Genomic DNA, 19,189 nt, shown 5'->3' with positions numbered 1-19,189 from the left:
CAGTCGGAAGATGTGCGGGTTAGGTGGATTGGCCGTGCTAAATTGCCCCTTAGTGTCCAAAGATGCGCGGGTTAGATGGATTGGCCATGCTAAATTGCCCCTTAGTGTCCAAAGATGTGCAGGTTAGGTGGATTGGCCGTGCTAAATTGCCCCTTAGTGTCCAAAGATGCGCGGGTTAGGTGGATTGGCCATGCTAAAAATTGCCCCTTAGTGTCCAAAGATGTGCAGGTTAGGTGGATTGGCCATGCTAAAAATTGCCCGTTAATGTCCCGGGATGTGTAGAATAGAGTGATGAGTGGGGCAAATATATGGGGTGACGGGGACAGGGCCTGGGTGGGATTGTTGTCAGTGCAGGCCCGATGGGCCGAATGGCCTCCTCCACTGCCGGGGTTCTATTGTTCTACTCTGTAATTCTATTCACACGGAGTTCTGCCCATTGTATCATTGGCGTGGTGGATGGGGGGGAGTTGGGCAGGAGGGTGGGGGGTGCATTTGAGCAGGAAATTACCACCATTTTAGCAAATCCCCCTCAATTCCCAGCCGCCCTCTGCCATTCGATTTAAGTCTCCGTTAGGTTTATTCCAGACAAAGCCACTTAGGGTTCATGCAGTCACGGGAGGTGAATGGGGGTTAAGGTACAGGTCTCGGATTCATTACCAGGTGGGACAGGCTGAGAGGGGGGTGAATGGCATCCTCCTGTGCAGCTGACGCTGGCCTTTTATCTTCCAGCTGGTGAAAGCAATCGAGAAGTTTGGTGGCTGCACAGAAGACTTGTTGTTGAAGCACGGCAAGAGAATCGTAGGTGGGTAAAAATAAACTTCAAATTGTGTCCCTTCCCTCAGCACTGACCCTCTGACAGTGCGGCACTCCCTCAGTACTGACCCTCTGACAGTGCGGCGCTCCCTCAGCACTGACCCTCTGACAGTGCGGCGCTCCCTCAGCACTGACTCTCTGACAGTGCGGCACTCCCTCAGCACTGACCCTCTGACAGTGCAGCACTCCCTCAGCACTGACCCTCTGACAGTGCGGCACTCCCTCAGCACTGACCCTCTGACAGTGCGGCACGCCCTCAGCACTGACCCTCTGACAGTGCGGCACTCCCTCAGCACTGACCCTCTGACAGTGCGGCACTCCCTCAGCACTGACCCTCTGACAGTGCGGTACTCCCTCAGCCCTGACCCTCTGACAGTGCGGCACTCCCTCAGTACTGACCCTCTGACAGTGCGGCACTCCCTCAGCACTGACCCTCTGACAGTGCGGCACTCCCTCAGCACTGACTCTCTGACAGTGCGGCACTCCCTCCCTCAGCACTGATCCTCTAACAGTGGAGCACTCCCTCAGCACTGACCCTCTGACAGTGCGGCACTCCCTCAGTACTGACCCTCTGACAGTGCGGCACTCCCTCAGCCCTGACCCTCTGACAGTGCGGCACTCCCTCAGCACTGACTCTCTGACAGTGCGGCACTCCCTCCCTCAGCACTGATCCTCTAACAGTGGAGCACTCCCTCAGCACTGACCCTCTGACAGTGCGGCACTCCCTCAGCACTGACACTCTGACAGTGCGGCACTGACCCTCTGACAGTGAGGCACTCCCTCAGTACTGACCCTCTGACAGTGCGGCGCTCCCTCAGCACTGACCCTCTGACAGTGCGGCACTCCCTCAGTACTGACCCTCTGACAGTGCGGCACTCCCTCAGCACTGACCCTCTGTTAGTGCGGCACTCCCTCAGCACTGACCCTCTGACAGTGCGCCACTCCCTCAGCACTGACCCTCTGTTAGTGCGGCACTCCCTCAGCACTGACCCTGTGAGTGACAGCTCGGATTGTCTGCTAAATCTGGGCAATCAGAATGGCAGCAGTTTGTCGAGGTTTGTCGGAGGTTCTCCTCTGGGGGCAGTCTCCGGGGGCCCCTCGCACAGCTGCTAACACTTTGGTGCTTTGTGTTTTTCTAGATGAGCAGTTCTTGCTGAAGAGGGTGGCAGACAGTGCCATTGACCTGTACGCCATGGTGGTGGTTCTGTCCCGGTAAGCATTGGCATGATCCACATCCAGTTGTTCCACTTGTTGTCACTCCTCTTTTTGCAAGCGTCGACTTTAACTGGGATAGAATCCCCATAGTGCAGAAAGAGGCCATTCAGCCCATCTAGCTTGCCCCAACTCTCCAGATCGTTCTACCCAGGCGTGATCCCTGTAACCTCATATTTTCCCAGTTAATTCCCTCAACTTACTCATCTTTGGGCACAAAGGGGCAATTTAGCATGGCCAATCCACCTAACCCGCACATCTTTGGACACTAAGGGGCAATTTAGCATGGCCAATCCACCTAACCTGCACATCATTGGACACTAAGGGGCAATTTAGCATGGCCAATCCCCCTAACCTACACATCTTTGGACACTAAGGGGCAATTTAGCATGGCCAATCCACCTAACCCGCACATCTTTGGACACTAAGGGGCAATTTAGCATGGCCAATCCACCTAACCTGCACATCATTGGACACTAAGGGGCAATTTAGCATGGCCAATCCACCTAACCCGCACATCTTTGGACACTGAGGGGCAATTTAGCACGGCCAATCCACGTAACCCGTACATCTTTCGATACTAAGGGACAATTTAGCATGGCCAATCCACCTAAAGTTTAATCGCAAGTAAGGCTTATATTAACACTGCAATGAAGTTACTGTGAAAATCCCCTAGTCGCCACACTCCGGCGCCTGCTCGGGTAACACTGAGGGAGAATTTAGCATGGCCAATGCATCTAACCAGCGCGTCTTTCGGACTGTGGGAGGAAGCCGGAGCACCCGGAGGAAACCCACGCAGACACGGGGAGAATGTGCAGACTCCGCAGTCTCATTTCTAACGATTACTGAATCCTTAGATGTGCAGATTAGGTGGATTGGCCATGCTAAATTGTCCCTTAGTGTCCAAAGATGTGCAGGTTAGGGGGATTGGCCATGCTAAATTGTCCCTTAGTGTCCAAAGATGTGCAGGTTAGGTGGATTGGCCATGCTAAATTGCCCCTTAGTGTCCAAAGATGTGTAGGTTAGGTGGATTGGCCATGCTAAATTGTCCCTTAGTGTCCAAAGATGTGTAGGTTAGGTGGATTGGCCATGCTAAATTGTCCCTTAGTGTCCAAAGATGTGTAGGTTAGGTGGATTGGCCATGCTAAATTGTCCCTTAGTGTCCAAAGATGTGTAGGTTAGGGGGATTGGCCGTGCTAAATTGTCCCTTAGTGTCCAAAGATGTGTTGGTTAGGGGGATTGGCCATGCTAAATTGCCCCTTAGTGTCCAAAGATGTGCAGGTTAGGTGGATTGGCCGCGATAAATGGCTTCTTAGTGTCCAAAGATGTGCGGGTTAAGGTAGATTGTCTCCTGCTGCAGAGAGGTCGGAGAATCTGGCTCCCAATCAAATCTCCATTCATGGCAGCGGGATGGGAAAATCCTGCCGGAGTAAGCAGCCGTAACATTCCCGCCATCGTGCTGACAGAGGGTAGAATTTGATTTGATTTATTATTGTCACATGTATTCGTTTACAAAGAAAAGTATTGTTTCTTGCACGCTGCACAGACAAAGCATACCGTTCATAGAGAAGGAAAGGAGAGAGTGCAGAATGTAGTGTTACAGTCACAGCTAGGGTGTGGAGAAAGATCAACTTAGTGCGAGGTCGGTCCATTCAAAATTTTGGGATCCTCAAGTCGCCAGTCTCAAGGTAACAACAGCATCAGTGAGGGTTTCAGATGAGCGGAGACATGTTACTGGCTCCCTTCACCAGAGGAGATCAGCATTGAGGGAAGGCAGTCTTGTTGGACAAGTTGCCCCGTCAGCATGACAGTGAAACCAGGGCCCCAGCTGCTCCCTCTGGTGTTTGGAACAGAATAGCAGGACCTGTGTCCTCGAGCCAATATCTATCCTTCAACCAGTGTCGCTTATCAAGTTATTATTCCCCTGGGATCCTGCTGTGCTCAGATTGCTGCCCCGTTTCCCTGTAAAGAACAAACAAAGAACCGTACAGCACAGGAACAGACCCTTCGGCCCTCCTGCGCCAATCACGTTATCCTATCCAGACCAGCCGCCTGTATCTCTCTATTCCCCGTCTGTTCATGTGTCTATCCAGATAAGTCTTAAATGTGGCTAACGTGTCTGCCCCAACCCCCTCACTTGGCAGTGCATTCCAGGCCCCCACCACCCTCTGTGTGAAACACTCCCCCCCGCACATCTCCACTGAACCTTTCCCCCCTTATCCTGAACTTGTGCCCCCTGTAATTGTAATTTCTGCCCCTGGGAAAAAGCTTCCAACTCTTCACCCTATCCGCACCCCTCATAATTTTAGAAACTTCTATCGGGTCGCCCCTCAGCCTCCGTCTTTCCAGGGAGAACAACCCCAGTTTACCCAATCTCTCCTCGTAGCCAATACCCTCCATACCAGGCAACACCCTGCTAAACCCTGTCTGCACTCCCTCCAAAGCCTCCACGTCCTTCTGGTAGTGCGGTGACCAGAATTGGACACAGGATTCCAAACGTGGCCTAATCAACGTTTTATACAACTGGAACATAATTTGTCAACTTTTATCCTTAATACCCCTTCCGATGAAGGCGAGCATTCCACATGCTTTCTTCACCACCCTTTCCACCTGTGCTGCTACTTTTAAGGATCTGTGGACCTGTACTCCCAGATCTCTCTGTGTGTCGATGTTCCTGATGGTTCTGCCATTTATTTTATAGCTCCCACCCGAATTGGATCGACCAAAATGCATCACCTCTCATTTGTCCGGATTAAATTCCATTTACCATTTCTCCGCCTAATTTTCCAGCCTATCTCTATCCTGCTGTGTTCTCTGGCAATCTTCATCATCACAAACCGTAACTCCGCCAATCTTAGTATAAGATTGAGAAGGTATAAGGTTAAGGTTAGTATAAGGTTAAGAAGGCGCATGGTGTGCTGGCCTTTATCAATCGAGGGATTGAGTTTAGGAGTCCGGGGATATTGATGCAGCTATATAAGACCCTCGTCAGACCCCACTTGGAGTACTGTGCTCAGTTCTGGTCGCCTCATTACAGGAGGGATGTGGAAATGATTGAAAGGGTGCAGAGGAGATTTACAAGGATGTTGCCTGGATTGAGTGGCATGCCTTATGAGGATAGGCTGAGGGAGCTCGGTCTTTTCTCCTTGGAGAGACATAGGATGAGAGGAGACCTAATAGAGGTACATAAGATGTTGAGAGGCATAGATCGGGTGGACTCTCAGAGGCTTTTTCCCAGGGTGGAAATGGCTGCTACGAGAGGACACAGGTTTAAGGTGCTGGGGGGGGTAGGTACAGGGGAGATGTTCGGGGGAAGTTTTTCACACAGAGGGTGGTGGACGAGTGGAATCAGCTGCCGTCAGTGGTGATGGAGGCAAACTCAATAGGGTCTTTTAAGAGACTCCTGGATGAGTACATGGGACTTAATAGGATGGAGGGTAGGCCGAGAAGGTAGGGATATGTTCGGCACAACTTGTGGGGCCGAAGGGCCTGTTTTGTGCTGTAGTTTTTCTGTGTTCTATCATCCGCAGGTTGCTGCCCCCATTTCCCGAGATTATAACAAGTAAACAATTTTCAAAAGTGCCGCCTCGTTGGAAAGCCCTTTGGAGGCAGTGGTGAAAGAGAGGCTCGGGAAGCAGTGCAGGTTCGTCTTCCTCTGGCCCCTTGAGCAGACGGCAGTGGGGATTAGACCCGGCTGCAGTGTGAATGGAGACGCCCTTGTCTTTCTCTGCACCACCTGCCTGCCTCAGATCGCTGTCCACAACTCTCCCTCCCTCCCACGCAGCTTCACGCTGTGGTTTGAGACTCGCTGACTGAATGGAATGTTTATTCGCAACCTCGATAGACTTTGCGAAGCCGCTCTTTCCCCTTCAGGAGCCGTTTTCCGCGCTCAAAGGTTTCCGACTTGTGACCGCTTTTTCTGTATTTACTTGTGAAAGCCTCCGAGGTGTGAACCCGACGCCGTGTCCAGGAGTTAGGCGAGCCTGTGGAGCAGAACATTCCGGGAGAATGTTCATGTTGGGGCAACGGGGCCGGTTCGCAAATTTTAAACTTTATTTGTCAGTGTCACAAGTCGGCTTACATTAACACCGCAATGAAGTTACTGTGAAAACCCCCTAGTCGTCACACTCCGGCGCCTGTTCGGGTAACACTGAGGGAGAATTTAGCACGGCCCAATGCACCCTAACCAGCACGTCTTTCGGACTGGGAGGAAACCGGAGCACCCGGAGGAAACTCACGCAGACACGGGAAGAACGTGCAGACTCCGCACAGACAGTGACCCAAGGCCGGGAATGGAACCCGGGTCCCTGACGCTGTGAGGCAGCAGCGCTAACCCACTGTGCCACCGTGCCGCTGGGATTGAACCCGGGTCCCTGGTGCTGTGAGGCAGCAGCGCTAACCCACTGTGCCACCGTGCCGCTGGGATTGAACCCGGGTCCCTGGTGCTGTGAGGCAGCAGCGCTAACCCACTGTGCCACCGTGCCGCTGGGATTGAACCCGGGTCCCTGGCGCTGTGAGGCAGCAGCACTAACCCACTGTGCCACCGTGCCGCTGGGATTGAACCCGGGTCCCTGGTGCTGTGAGGCAGCAGCGCTAACCCACTGTGCCACCGTGCCGCTGGGATTGAACCCGGGTCCCTGGTGCTGTGAGGCAGCAGCGCTAACCCACTGTGCCACCGTGCCGCTGGGATTGAACCCGGGTCCCTGGCGCTGTGAGGCAGCAGCGCTAACCCACTGTGCCACCGTGCCACTGGGATTGAACCCGGGTCCCTGGCGCTGTGAGGCAGCAGGGCTAACCCACTGTGCCACCGTGCCAACTCTCCTTAGAGGAAGAGAGGTTTCGGGGCAGATTGAAGAGAGGTGGACAAAATAATGAGGGATTTTAATGAAGTGAAAAAGATACTCGTATCTCTGGATATCTCTCTCCAGCCCTTACACCCCTCCCCCTATCTCTGTAACCTCCTCCAGCCCCTACACCCCTCCCCCTATCTCTGTAACCTCCTCCAGCCCCTACACCCCTCCCCCTATCTCTGTAACCTCCTCCAGCCCCTACACCCTCTCCCTATCTCTGTAACCTCCTCCAGCCCCCTACACCCCGTCCCTATCTCTGTAACCTCCTCCAGCCCCCTACACCCCCTCCCTATCTCTGTAACCTCCTCCAGCCCCCTACACCCCCTCCCTATCTCTGTAACCTCCTCCAGCTCCTACACCCCCTCCCTATCTCTGTAACCTCCTTCAGCCCCTACACCCCCTCCCTATCTCTGTAACCTCCTCCAACCCCTACGCCCCTCCCTATCTCTGTAACCTCCTCCAGCCCCTACACCCCTCCCTATCTCTGTAACCCCCTCCAGCCCCTACACCCCCTCCCTATCTCTGTAACCCCCTCCAGCCCCGACACTCCCTCCCTATCTCTGTAACCCCCTCCAGCCCCTACACCCCCTCCCTATCTCTGTAACCTCCTCCAGCCCCTACACCCCCTCCCTATCTCTGTAACCTCCTCCAACCCCTACGCCCCTCCCTATCTCTGTAACCTCCTCCAGCCCCCTACACCCCCTCCCTATCTCTGTAACCTCCTCCAGCCCCTACACCCCCTCCCTATCTCTGTAACCTCCTCCAGCCCCCTACACCCCTCCCCATCTCTGTAACCCCCTCCAGCCCCTACACCCCCTCCCTATCTCTGTAACCTCCTCCAGCCCCCTACACCCCTCCCTATCTCTGTAACCTCCTCCAGCCCCCTACACCCCCTCCCTATCTCTGTAACCTCCTCCAGCCCCTACACCCCCTCCCTATCTCTGTAACCCCCTCCAGCCCCTACACCCCCTCCCTATCTCTGTAACCTCCTCCAGCCCCTACACCCCCTCCCTATCTCTGTAACCCCCTCCAGCCCCTACACTCCCTCCCTATCTCTGTAACCCCCTCCAGCCCCTACACCCCCTCCCTATCTCTGTAACCTCCTCCAGCCCCCTACACCCCTCCCTATCTCTGTAACCTCCTCCAGCCCCCTACACCCCTCCCTATCTCTGTAACCTCCTCCAGCCCCCTACACCCCTCCCTATCTCTGTAACCTCCTCCAGCCCCCTACACCCCTCCCTATCTCTGTAACCTCCTCCAGCCCCCTACACCCCTCCCTATCTCTGTAACCTCCTCCAGCCCCCTACACCCCTCCCTATCTCTGTAACCTCCTCCAGCCCCCTACACCCCTCCCTATCTCTGTAACCTCCTCCAGCCCCCTACACCCCCTCCCTATCTCTGTAACCCCCTCCAGCCCCTACACCCCTCCCTATCTCTGTAACCTCCTCCAGCCCCCTACACCCCCTCCCTATCTCTGTAACCCCCTCCAGCCCCTACACCCCCTCCCTATCTCTGTAACCTCCTCCAGCCCCTACACCCCCACCATCGGGAACATTCTTTCTGAATCCACCTTACCTAATCCTGTTAGAATTTTGTAACTTTCTATGAGATCCCCCTCTCTTCGAAACTCTCGTGAATATAATCCTAACCAACTTCGCCTCTCGTCAAATGACAGTTTGGGGTCTGGAATCATAGAGTCATAGAGGTTTACAGCATGGAAACAGGCCCTTCGGCCCAACTTGTCCATGCCACCCTTTTTTAAACCCCAAAGCTAGTCCCAATTGCCCGCGTTTGGCCCATATCCCTCTATACCCATCTTACCCATGTAACTGTCTAAACGCTTTTTAAAAGACAAAATTGTACCCGCCTCTACTACTGCCTCTGGCAGCTCGTTCCAGACACTCACCACCCTCTGTGTGAAACAATTGCCCCTCTGGACCCTTTTGTGTCGCTCCCCTCTCACCTTCAACCTATGCCCTCTAGTTTTAGACTCCCCTACCTTTGGGGAAAAGATATTGACTATCTAGCTGATCTGTGCCCCTCATTATTTTATAGACCTCTATAAGGTCACCCCTCAGCCTCCTACGCTCTAGAGGAAAAAAGTCCCAGTCTATCCACCCTCTCCTTATAACTCAAACCATCAAGTCCCGGTAGCATCCGAGTAAATCTTTTCTGCACTCTTTCTAGTTTAATAATATCCTTTCTATAATAGGGTGACCAGAACTGTACACAGTATTCCAAGTGTGGCCTTACCAATGTCTTGTACAACTTCAACAAGACGTCCCAACTCCTGTATTCACTGTTCTAATCAGTGAAACCAGGAAATGCGCTGCCTGGAAGTGTGCTGGGGCCAGGTTCACTCGGGGCATTCAAGAGGGCATTATTTGGATGGAAATAATGAGCAGGGTTTACGGGGAAAAGCACAAAGCTACAATGCTCGTTTGGAGAGCAAGTGCAGACAGGATGGGCCGAATGGCTTCCTCCTGCAGCACAACAATGCAGGCAGCCGGGCAGAGCTGTGTTCACGAGAGCAATAGGGCGAGGATTGGCCTGAATGGGAGAATGGCCCAGAGAACCGTGGTGGCACAGTGGGTTAGCACTGCTGCCTCGCAGCGCCAGGGACCCGGGTTCAATTCCCGCCTCGGGTCACTGTCTGTGTGCAGTCTGCACATTCTCCCCGTGTCTGCGCGGGTTTCCTCCGGGTGCTCCGGTTTCCTCCCACAGTTCGAAAGACGTGCGGGTTAGGTGTATTGGCCATGCTAAATTGCCCCTTAGTGTCCAAAGATGTGCAGGTTAGGGGGATTGGCCATGCTAAATTGCCCCTTAGTGTCCAAAGATATGCGGGTTAAGTGGATTGGCCATGCTAAATTGCCCCTTAGTGTCCAAAGATGTGTGGGTTAGGTGAATTGGCCATACTAAATTGCCCCTCAGTGTCCAAAGATGTGCAGGTTAGGTGGATTGGCCATGCTAAATTGCCCCTTAGTGTCCAAAGATGTGTGGGTTAGGTGGATTGGCCATGCTAAATTGCCCCTTAGTGTCCAAAGATGTGTGGGTTAGGTGAATTGGCCATACTAAATTGCCCCTCAGTGTCCAAAGATGTGCAGGTTAGGTGGATTGGCCATGCTAAATTGCCCCTTAGTGTCCAAAGATGTGCAGGTTAGGTGGATTGGCCATGCTAAATTGCCCCTTAGTGTCCAAAGATGCGCAGGTTAGGTGGATTGGCCATGCTAAATTGCCCCTTAGTGTCCAAAGATGCGCGGGTTAGGTGAATTGGCCATGCTAAATTGCCCCTTAGTGTCAGGGGGATTAGCAGGGTAATTGTGTGGGGGTACGGGCTTGGGTGGGATTGTGGTACAGGCTCGATGGGCCGAATGGCCTCCTCCTGTACTGTCGGGATTGTGTGTTAGAACCTGGCTGGTTGGCAGGGAGGTTAGTGAGTGTGAATGGTGAGTGGAGAGGTTGGCTTATTACACTGTTAAAGTCAGATTCCGTTGTAAGGACACTGGTAGAGTCCACAATGCACCGTGCTGGGTCTGTGGACAAAATGGGTTCATATTTTGGGGTCCGGGTCCAGAGGACTCTGAAATCGGCCCCGCAGGTGGAGGAGGTGGTTAAGAAGGCGTATGGTGTGCTGGCCTTTATCAATCGAGGGATTGAGTTTAGGAGTCCGGGGATAATGATGCAGCTATATAAGACCCTCGTCAGACCCCACTTGGAGTACTGTGCTCAGTTCTGGTCGCCTCATTACAAGAAGGATGTGGAAAAGATTGAAAGGGTGCAGAGGAGATTTACAAGGATGTTGCCTGGATTGAGTGGCATGCCTTATGAGGATAGGCTGAGGGAGCTCGGTCTTTTCTCCTTGGAGAGACGTAGGATGAGAGGAGACCTAATAGAGGTGTATAAGATGTTGAGAGGTATAGATCGGGTGGATTCTCGGAGGCTTTTTCCCAGGGTGGAAGTGGCTGCTACGAGAGGACACAGGTTTAAGGTGCTGGGGGGTAGGTACAGAGGAGATGTCAAGGGTAAGTTTTTCACTCAGAGGGTGGTGGGTGAGTGGAATCGGCTGCCGTCAGTGGTGGTGGAGGCAAACTCGATAGGATCTTTTAAGAGACTCCTGGATGAGTACATGGGACTTAATAGGATTGAGGGTTATAGGTAGGCCTATATATAAGCCTAGGTAGGTAGGAACATGACCGGCGCAACTTGTGGGCCGAACGGCCTGTTTGTGCTGTAGTTTTTCTATGTTCTATATTAAATGGTGTGGAAGGGGGAAGGACATTGAAATATCGAAACTGTTGACTCTAAATCTGCAGCGTGGCAGCAGAGCATCTGAAACCATACCCTGTTTGTGATGTTGAGGAGAAACTTTCCCTCCTGTCAAGCGCCAAGCGGAGAGAGAGAGAGAGAGGGTGCTTCTGTCACACAGGCGGTGAGGAAGCAGGCGGCAGTCTGAGAGATACAGAAAGTGCTGCCGATATGCGGGAGTGGCTCGTTGGAGAGAGAAACAAGAGTTAACGTCGCGAGCGGAAAGTGACTCTTCCTCAGCTCAGAGGCACACGGCTGGGAGGGTTAATCCTCTCCTCTCTCTCCACAGAGACTGCCGGGACCTGCTGGCTTTTTCTGTTTTCATGTTAGAACATAGAACAGTAGAGCACAGAACAGGCCCTTCGGCCCCACAATGTTGTGCCGAGCTTTATCTGAAACCAAGATCAAGCTATCCCCACTCCCTATCATCCTGGTGTGCTCCATGTGCCTATCCAATAACCGCTTAAATGTTCCTAAAGTGTCTGACTCCACTATCACAGCAGGCAGTCCATTCCACACCCCAACCACTCTCTGCGTAAAGAACCTACTGTTGTTCTGTTCTGTTGTTATTTCAGATCCCCAGCGGTATTTTGCTTTTTGTTTGTTCGGGTGACGGAGAGGTTTTTATTCGTGTCACCAGTAAGGCTGACATTAACACCGCAATGAAGTTACTGTGAAAATTCCCCTCGTCGCCCACACACTCCGGCGCCTGTCCGGGTAACACCGAGGGAGAATTTAGCACGGCCCAATGCCACAGCACGTCTTTCGGACTATTGGGGAGGGAGGGGGGGGGGTGAACCGGAGCTCCCGGAGGAAACCCACGCAGACACGGGGGGAGAACGTGCAAAGTCCTCACAGGCAGTGACCCCCTCCCCAGCCGGGAATCGAATCTGGGTTCCCTGGCCCTGCGAGACATCAGTGCTAACCCACTGTGCCACCGTGCGTGCCCTGCCTGACAGGAGGCTGATATTTCGGGGGTGTGGGGGGCGGGGATTCGTGGGGCCCTCCTCGTAGACCCTCGTTGGGGAGCCTCTGAGGGGAGACACTCAACCTGCACTAAAGGAAAAAAAACTGCTGGAAAATCTCAGCGGGTCTGGCAGCATCTGTCAAGGAGACAAAAGAGCTGACGTTTCGAGTTCCAGATGACCCTCGGAGAAAGCTTCGACAAAGGGGTCATCTGGACTCGAGACGCCAGCTCTTTTCTCTGTTGACAGATGCTGCCAGACCCGCTGAGATTTTCCAGCGTTTTCCCTTTTTGGTTTCGGATTCCAGCGTCCGCAGTGATTTGCTTTTACTCAACCCGCACAACTCAACCGACCCGTCCACCCCTGAAAAGGATGGGAGAAAGGGGGAGAGGGTTGAGTGGCGAGGGGGGCATGGGAGGGAGAGGAGGGAGGGAGTGGGAGGTGGGGGGAGGATTGAGGAGAGAAAGCTGAGGGGGTGACCTGATCAAAGTTTATAAAATTATGAGGGGTGTGGATAGGGTGAAGAGTTGGAAGCTTTTCCCCAGGGGCAGAAATGACAATTACAGGGGGCACAAGTTCAGGATAAGGGGGGGAAAGGTTCAGTGGAGATGTGCGGGGGGGGGAGTGTTTCACACAGAGGGTGGTGGGGGCCTGGAATGCACTGCCAAGTGAGGGGGTTGAGGCAGACACGTTAGCGACATTTAAGACTTATCTGGATAGACACATGAATAGACGGGGTATGGAGGGATACAGGCGGTGGGTCTGGATAGGACAACGTGATCGGCGCAGGCTTGGAGGGCCGAAGGGCCTGTTCCTGTGCTGTACTGTTCTCTGTTCTTGTTGAAGCGAGTGGGGAAAGGGGCATGAGTGGGAGGGGGAGAGAGAACGGGGGCGGGGGGAGCGCCAGGGTGAGAGAGAGCAAGGGGGAGGGTTCAGAACCTTCCAATTGGAACCAGGTCGCTCAGGGATGGGGGTAAAGTCAGGGAACACCTCCTCACACACGGGGAGGGGGGGAGCAGAAATCTAGAACCCTCTCCCTCACCCCAAGAAATCTGCCGTCGAGATTTGGGCTTGAGGGGGGGGTGAAATTGGAAAATGTCAAAACTGAGATTGGTCGCCCTGTGGTGGACAAGGGGATTGGTGATGGGATTCGGGTGGGGTCGATGGAGCTAAGGTTCGGATCAGTCAGTGATCGAACTGAGTGGTGGGACAGCACAGCGGGGCCGAGCGGTCTCCCCCCCACTTTCTCCGAAGAAGGGTCTCCAGCTGAACTGTTCGCCCATCTTAGAACATAAGAACATAAGAAATAGGAGCAGGAGTAGGCCATCTGGCCCCTCGAGCCTGCCCCGCCATTCAATAAGATCATGGCTGATCTGAAGTGGATCAGTTCCACTTACCCGCCTGATCCCCATAACCCTTAATTCCCTTATCGATCAGGAATCCATCTATCCGTGATTTAAACATATTCAGCGAGGTAGCCTCCCCCACTTCAGTGGGCAGAGAATTCCAGAGATTCACCCCCCTCTGGGAGAAGAAGTTCCTCCTCAACTCTGTCCTAAACTGACCCCCCTTTATTTTGAGGCTGTGCCCTCTAGTTCTAGCTTCCTTTCTAAGTGGAAAGAATCTCTCCACCTCTACCCTCTGTGTCTGGCTCTGTGTGTTTGTGGTTTGATTCTCTTTGCCTCGGTTACGCGACCGCCTTTGCCTGATGTTGTTGTTGGGTTTATTTTCCCGTTCGCAGGGCTTCCCGTTCCCTGAGCCAGGGCCACGCAACAGCCCTTCACGAGAAACTACTGTGTGAGACCTGGTGCATCGAGGTTAGTACTTTCAACCACCCCCACCCCCCCTTCTCCCCCCTCCGCCCGGAACCTCCGCCTCCCTCCACCTGGAACCTCCGCCCCCCTCCACCTGGAACCTCCGACCCCCTCCACCTGGAACCTCCGCCCCCCCCCCCCCCCCCCCCCTCCACCCGGAACCTTCTCTGCGTTCCCTCATCTGTTGGTGAGCCCCTCACCCCCGCCCTGGTCGCCCTCGGAGCCTGACTGTTCCACTCAACAGCCTTCCAGCATCTCCTCCGTGATGGCTGATCTGTTGTAACTCCATCTCCTGCCCCCTGAGCTGCGCCGTCTGTTACCTTCGCAACCCTCCCAATCTCACTCGGACCCCCCACCTCCTCCAGTCTCGCCTGCTTTTTTCTTTCACAGGGGGGAAGAGGGAGGGTTCCACATTCCCGCTGCCCTTTGTGTGAAGAATCCATAGAATCCATACAGTGCAGAAGGAGGCCTTTCAGCCCATTGAGTCCACACCGACTCTCTGTCAGAGCATCTTCCCCAGGCCCAACTCTCCCCTCTGCCCTTTCCCCGTAACCCCGTGCATTTACCACGGCCAATCCCCCTAACCTACACATCTTTGAACACGAAGGGGCAATTTAGCATGGCCAATCCACCTAACCTGCACATCTTTGGACACTAAGGGGCAATTTAGCATGGCCAATCCACCTAACCTGCACATCTTTGGACACTAAGGGGCAATTTAGCACGGCCAATCCACCTAACCTACACATCTTTGGACACTAAGGGGCAATTTAGCACGGCCAATCCACCTAACCTACACATCTTTGGACACTAAGGGACAATTTACCATGGCCAATCCACCTAACCTACACATCTTTGGACAGTAAGGGGCAATTTAGCATGGCCAATCCACCTAACCACATCTTTGGACACTAAGGGACAATTTAGCACGGCCAATCCACCTAACCACATCTTTGGACACTAAGGGGCAATTTAGCATGGCCAATCTATCTAACCTGCACATGTTTGGACACAAAGGGACAATTTAGCATGGCCAATCTATCTAACCTACACATCTTTGGACACAAAGGGGCAATTTATCATGGCCAATCCCCCTAAGCCTGCACATCTTTGGAGTGTGGGAGGAATACCGGAGCACCCGGAGGAAACCCACGCAGACACGGGGAGAACGTGCAGACTCCACACAGACAGTGGACGGAGGCCGGAATCGAACCCGGGTCCCTGCCGCTGTGAGGCATCATTAGCGTATGGTTTTTCTTCAAGGTTCTTCCCCCTTGCCCTCACCCTCCCACCCCAACCCCTCGACACCCCCCCCCGCCCCCCCATTCCCTGTCGGCAACCACAGAGAAAATACTTTCTCTCCGCCAAACCCTATCGAACCCTCTTCCCGGCTGAAGCAGCTGGGTTAGATCACCGTTTCCCCATTCGGTGGGACGAGGGGGGTGGGGGGAGCTGAAGCTGTCACTCTTGGTACAGAATCCGGGTTAACGTGGATTTGGTATGTTTGATTTGCAGGCACACGCCCGCGTCATGGACAGTCTGAATTCCCTCAGCTCCAGCTCCGCCAAGCAGGTCTTCAAGAACATGCGCGCCATCTCGGCAGCGGTGGTCAGTAACGGGGGCACCGTCACCCCCCATCCCTTAGGATTTTAGGACGGGAGCTCTCCCTCTGCTTGCCAGGTCGGAGTGGAGATGGGCTGGAACCCGCCGCCTCGGTCTGCGCCCGTTGGGATGTTGAATCAGGGGGAGCCTGATTGCCCCCCTGTCCACCTTGACATTGTTAACCATGAGTATCCTGATTGGTCGCTGCTGTTGCAGTCCTGATTCCTGCAAAGGGTTCACAAGAATTGGCCGATTGGAATCGAGATTCTCTCTGTGCACTTAAAAACACCAAGATTATCACTAAAATTCTCATCACAGTGTATAACACTGAGGTACAGGTCTGGTAGAAAGACACATAGATACATTGCCTTGGAAGTGTTTGATGGGGACAGTGTAGAGGGAGCTTTACTCTGTATCTAACCCCGTGCTGTACCTCTCCTGGGAGTGTTTGATGGGGGACAGTGTAGAGGGAGCTTTATTCTGTATCTAACCCCGTGCTGTACCTGTCCTGGGAGTGTTTGATGGGGACAGTGTAGAGGGAGCTTTACTCTGTATCTAACCCCCGTGCTGTACCTGTCCTGGGAGTGTTTGATGGGGGAACAGTGTAGAGGGAGCTTTACTCTGTATCTAACCCCGTGCTGTACCTGTCCTGGGAATGTTTGATGGGGGACAGTGTAGATGGAGCTTTACTCTGTATCTAACCCCCGTGCTGTACCTGTCCTGGGAGTGTTTGATGGGGGAACAGTGTAGAGGGAGCTTAACTCTGTATCTAACCCCGTGTTGTACCTGTCCTGGGAGTGTTTGATGGGGACAGTGTAGAGGGAGCTTTACTCTGTATCTAACCCCGTGCTGTACCTCTCCTGGGAGTGTTTGATGGGGGACAGTGTAGAGGGAGCTTCACTCTGTATCTAACCCCATGCTGTACCTGTCCTGGGAGTGTTTGATGGGGACAGTGTAGAGGGAGCTTTACTCTGTATCTAACCCCGTGCTGTACCTGTCCTGGGAGTATTTGATGGGGGACAGTGTACAGGGAGCTTTACTCTGTATCTAACCCCGTGCTGTACCTGTCCTGGGAGTGTTTGCTGTGACTATTTACTGGTGCCTGAAGTTAATTAATGTTCCTTGCAACAATTGACACAGAGAATTTATCAATGTGGTTCTGTCGGGAGTTGGGGCAGGTTTATCAGTTTTGCTGCTTCCTTGGAGAACTTTACCGAGAACTTTACAACTGGAACCCACAGAATGTGCAGAGACTTTTTTTATATTCATTCGTTCCTGAGATGCGTGTGTTGCTGTCAAGGGTAACATTAATTGCCCTCACTGAACAAACGCCGTTTCAATGCAATGTCTCTACAGGGTCCTGTCTCTCTGCCGGACGTTGGCAGGGTTTATGGTCTCTCTATCGGCTGAACTTTTCCGATGATGGATGAATGTTTAATATCCACTCTGTAAAATAATGACACCCGTGCTGGAAAGCCGTATTGTGGCAACGAATCAGTGGCCTAAAGAGAGCGAATGTTTATCTTTTTTAAATACTTGCCGTTCTTCGAATCGGAACCGGCGGGTATCTGTGCGATCTCCGGAGAGGCGGAGAGGGGCGATGGCGGTCAGTGCACAGCCCACCAGCACTAACTCCCCCTCCCGAAGCTGCTTCTTATTCCCGTGCTATGGTTCCTTGCTGCCGTCCCCCACCACCCTGAGCTGTACCTCCCCTCCCCCTGCACCCCCCAGGAGCTCCATGGACCAGGAGCAGCCCTCCTCCCGCCCCCCCCCCCTCCTCCCAAACCCTCCGCCGATCTAATCGAGCAGGACCGCCACTGCTGACTCCGATTTATTGACCACAGCTCAGCCTTCAACACCATTATTCCCACGAAATCTCCAAACTCCGTGGCCTGGGCCTCGGCTCCTCCCTCTGCGACTGGATCCTGGACTTCCTAACCCACAGACCACAATCAGTAAGGATGGGCAACAACACCTCCTCCACGATCATCCTGAACACCGGTGCCCCACAAGGCTGTGTTCTCAGCCCCCTACTATCCTCCTTATACACCTATGACTGTGCGGCCAAATTCCCCTCCAACTCGATTTTCAAGCTTGCTGACAACACCACCGTAGTGGGTCGGATCTCAAACGATGACGAGACAGAGTACAGGAATGAGATAGAGAATCTGGTGAACTGGTGCGGCAACAATAATCTCTCCCTCAATGTCAGTAAACCAAGGGAGATAGTCATCGACTTCAGGAAGCGTAAAGGAGAACATGCTCCTGTCTACATCAACGGGGACGAAGTAGAAATGGTCAAGAGCTTCACGTTTTTAGGTGTCCAGATCACCAACAACCTGTCCTGGTCCCCCCCATGCCGACACTATAGTTAAGAAAGCCCCACCAACGCCTCTACTTTCTCAGAAGACTAAGGAGATTTGGCATGTCAGCTACGACTCTCACCAACATTTACAGATGCACCATAGAAAGCATTCTTTCTGGGTGTATCACAGCTTGGTCTGGGCTCCTGCTCTGCCCAAGACCGCAAAAAACTACAAAAGGCCGTGAATGTAGCCCAATCCATCACTCAAACCAGTCTCCCATCCATTGACTCTGTCTACACTTCCCACTGCCTCGGCAAAGCAGCCGGCATAATCAAGGACCCCACGCACCCCGGACATTCCCTTTTCCACCTTCTTCTGTCGGGAAAAGGATACAAAAGTCTGAGGTCACGCACCAACCAACTCAAGAACAGCTTCTTCCCTGCTGCTGTCAGACTTTTGAATGGACTTACCCTGCATTAAGTTGATCTTTCTCTACACCCTAGCTATGACTGTAACACTACATTCTGCACCCTCTCCTTTCCTTCTCTATGAACGGTATGCTTTGTCTGGACAGCGCGCTAGAAACAATACTTTTCATTGTATTCTAATACATGTAATAATAAATGAAGTTTAAATCGAACATGCCATCCTCTGGCTTTTCTCCGACCACTGGGATCAGAGGCTGAACACCCCCCAACCCCCATGTTTAATAAAACCTAGATTCACAATTGCTGCAAAAACTTTAAGCCATAGTTTATATAAAGCAGACAGAATGTGTTTAACATTGTGGGCTGCAGCGGAAGTGTGTGTATATATAGAGTGAGAGACAGAGGTTTGGCCAATGTGTGAATTCATACGAACCTCTGTAGGGGAGGAGTGGCGATCGAGTGTGTCGGGACGGCACAGTGGTTTAACACTGCCGCCTCACAGTGCCAGGGACCCAGGTTCAATTCCCCGGGTCACTGTGTGGAGTCTGTACATTCTCCCGTGTCTGCGTGGGTTTCCTCCGGGTGATCCGGTTTCCTCCCACACTCCAAAGATGTGCAGGATAGGTGGATTGGACATGCTAAATTGCCTCTTAGTGTCCAAAGATGTGTTAGGTGGATTGGCCATGTTAAATTGCCCCTTAGTGTCCAAAGATGTGTTAGATGGATTGGGCCATGTTGAATCTGTGGGGTGACGGGGTTAGGGTGGGGGAGAGGACCTGGATAATATAGAACATAGAACATTACAGCGCAGAACAGGCCCTTCGGCCCACGATGTTGCACCGACCAGTTAAAAAAAAACTGTGACCCTCCAACCTAAACCAATTTCTTTTCGTC

The 19,189-nt window shown here is 53.0% G+C and overlaps 1 protein-coding gene across 1 annotated transcript in view; it reads left to right on the top strand.

Annotated features, from left to right (window-relative positions):
* Positions 1 to 18,507, top strand: part of LOC144487444 (very long-chain specific acyl-CoA dehydrogenase, mitochondrial-like) — a gene marked incomplete at its 5' end in the record, with an annotated part of 82,928 nt that extends 64,421 nt beyond the window's left edge. Inside the window, 4 exons of the mRNA XM_078205520.1 lie at positions 730 to 802; positions 1,953 to 2,025; positions 13,887 to 13,962; positions 15,475 to 18,507. Of these exons, the coding sequence (XP_078061646.1) occupies positions 730 to 802; positions 1,953 to 2,025; positions 13,887 to 13,962; positions 15,475 to 15,612 (360 nt within the window). The remainder of the gene's footprint in view (positions 1 to 729; positions 803 to 1,952; positions 2,026 to 13,886; positions 13,963 to 15,474) is intronic.
* Between the last annotated feature and the right edge of the window lie 682 nt (positions 18,508 to 19,189).

The sequence above is a fragment of the Mustelus asterias genome, unplaced genomic scaffold, assembly GCF_964213995.1.
Source record: "Mustelus asterias unplaced genomic scaffold, sMusAst1.hap1.1 HAP1_SCAFFOLD_794, whole genome shotgun sequence".
Lineage (NCBI taxonomy): Eukaryota > Metazoa > Chordata > Chondrichthyes > Carcharhiniformes > Triakidae > Mustelus > Mustelus asterias.
The sequence above is the reverse complement of the archived record's forward strand: the minus strand, read 5'-3'. Positions and strand labels throughout refer to the sequence as shown.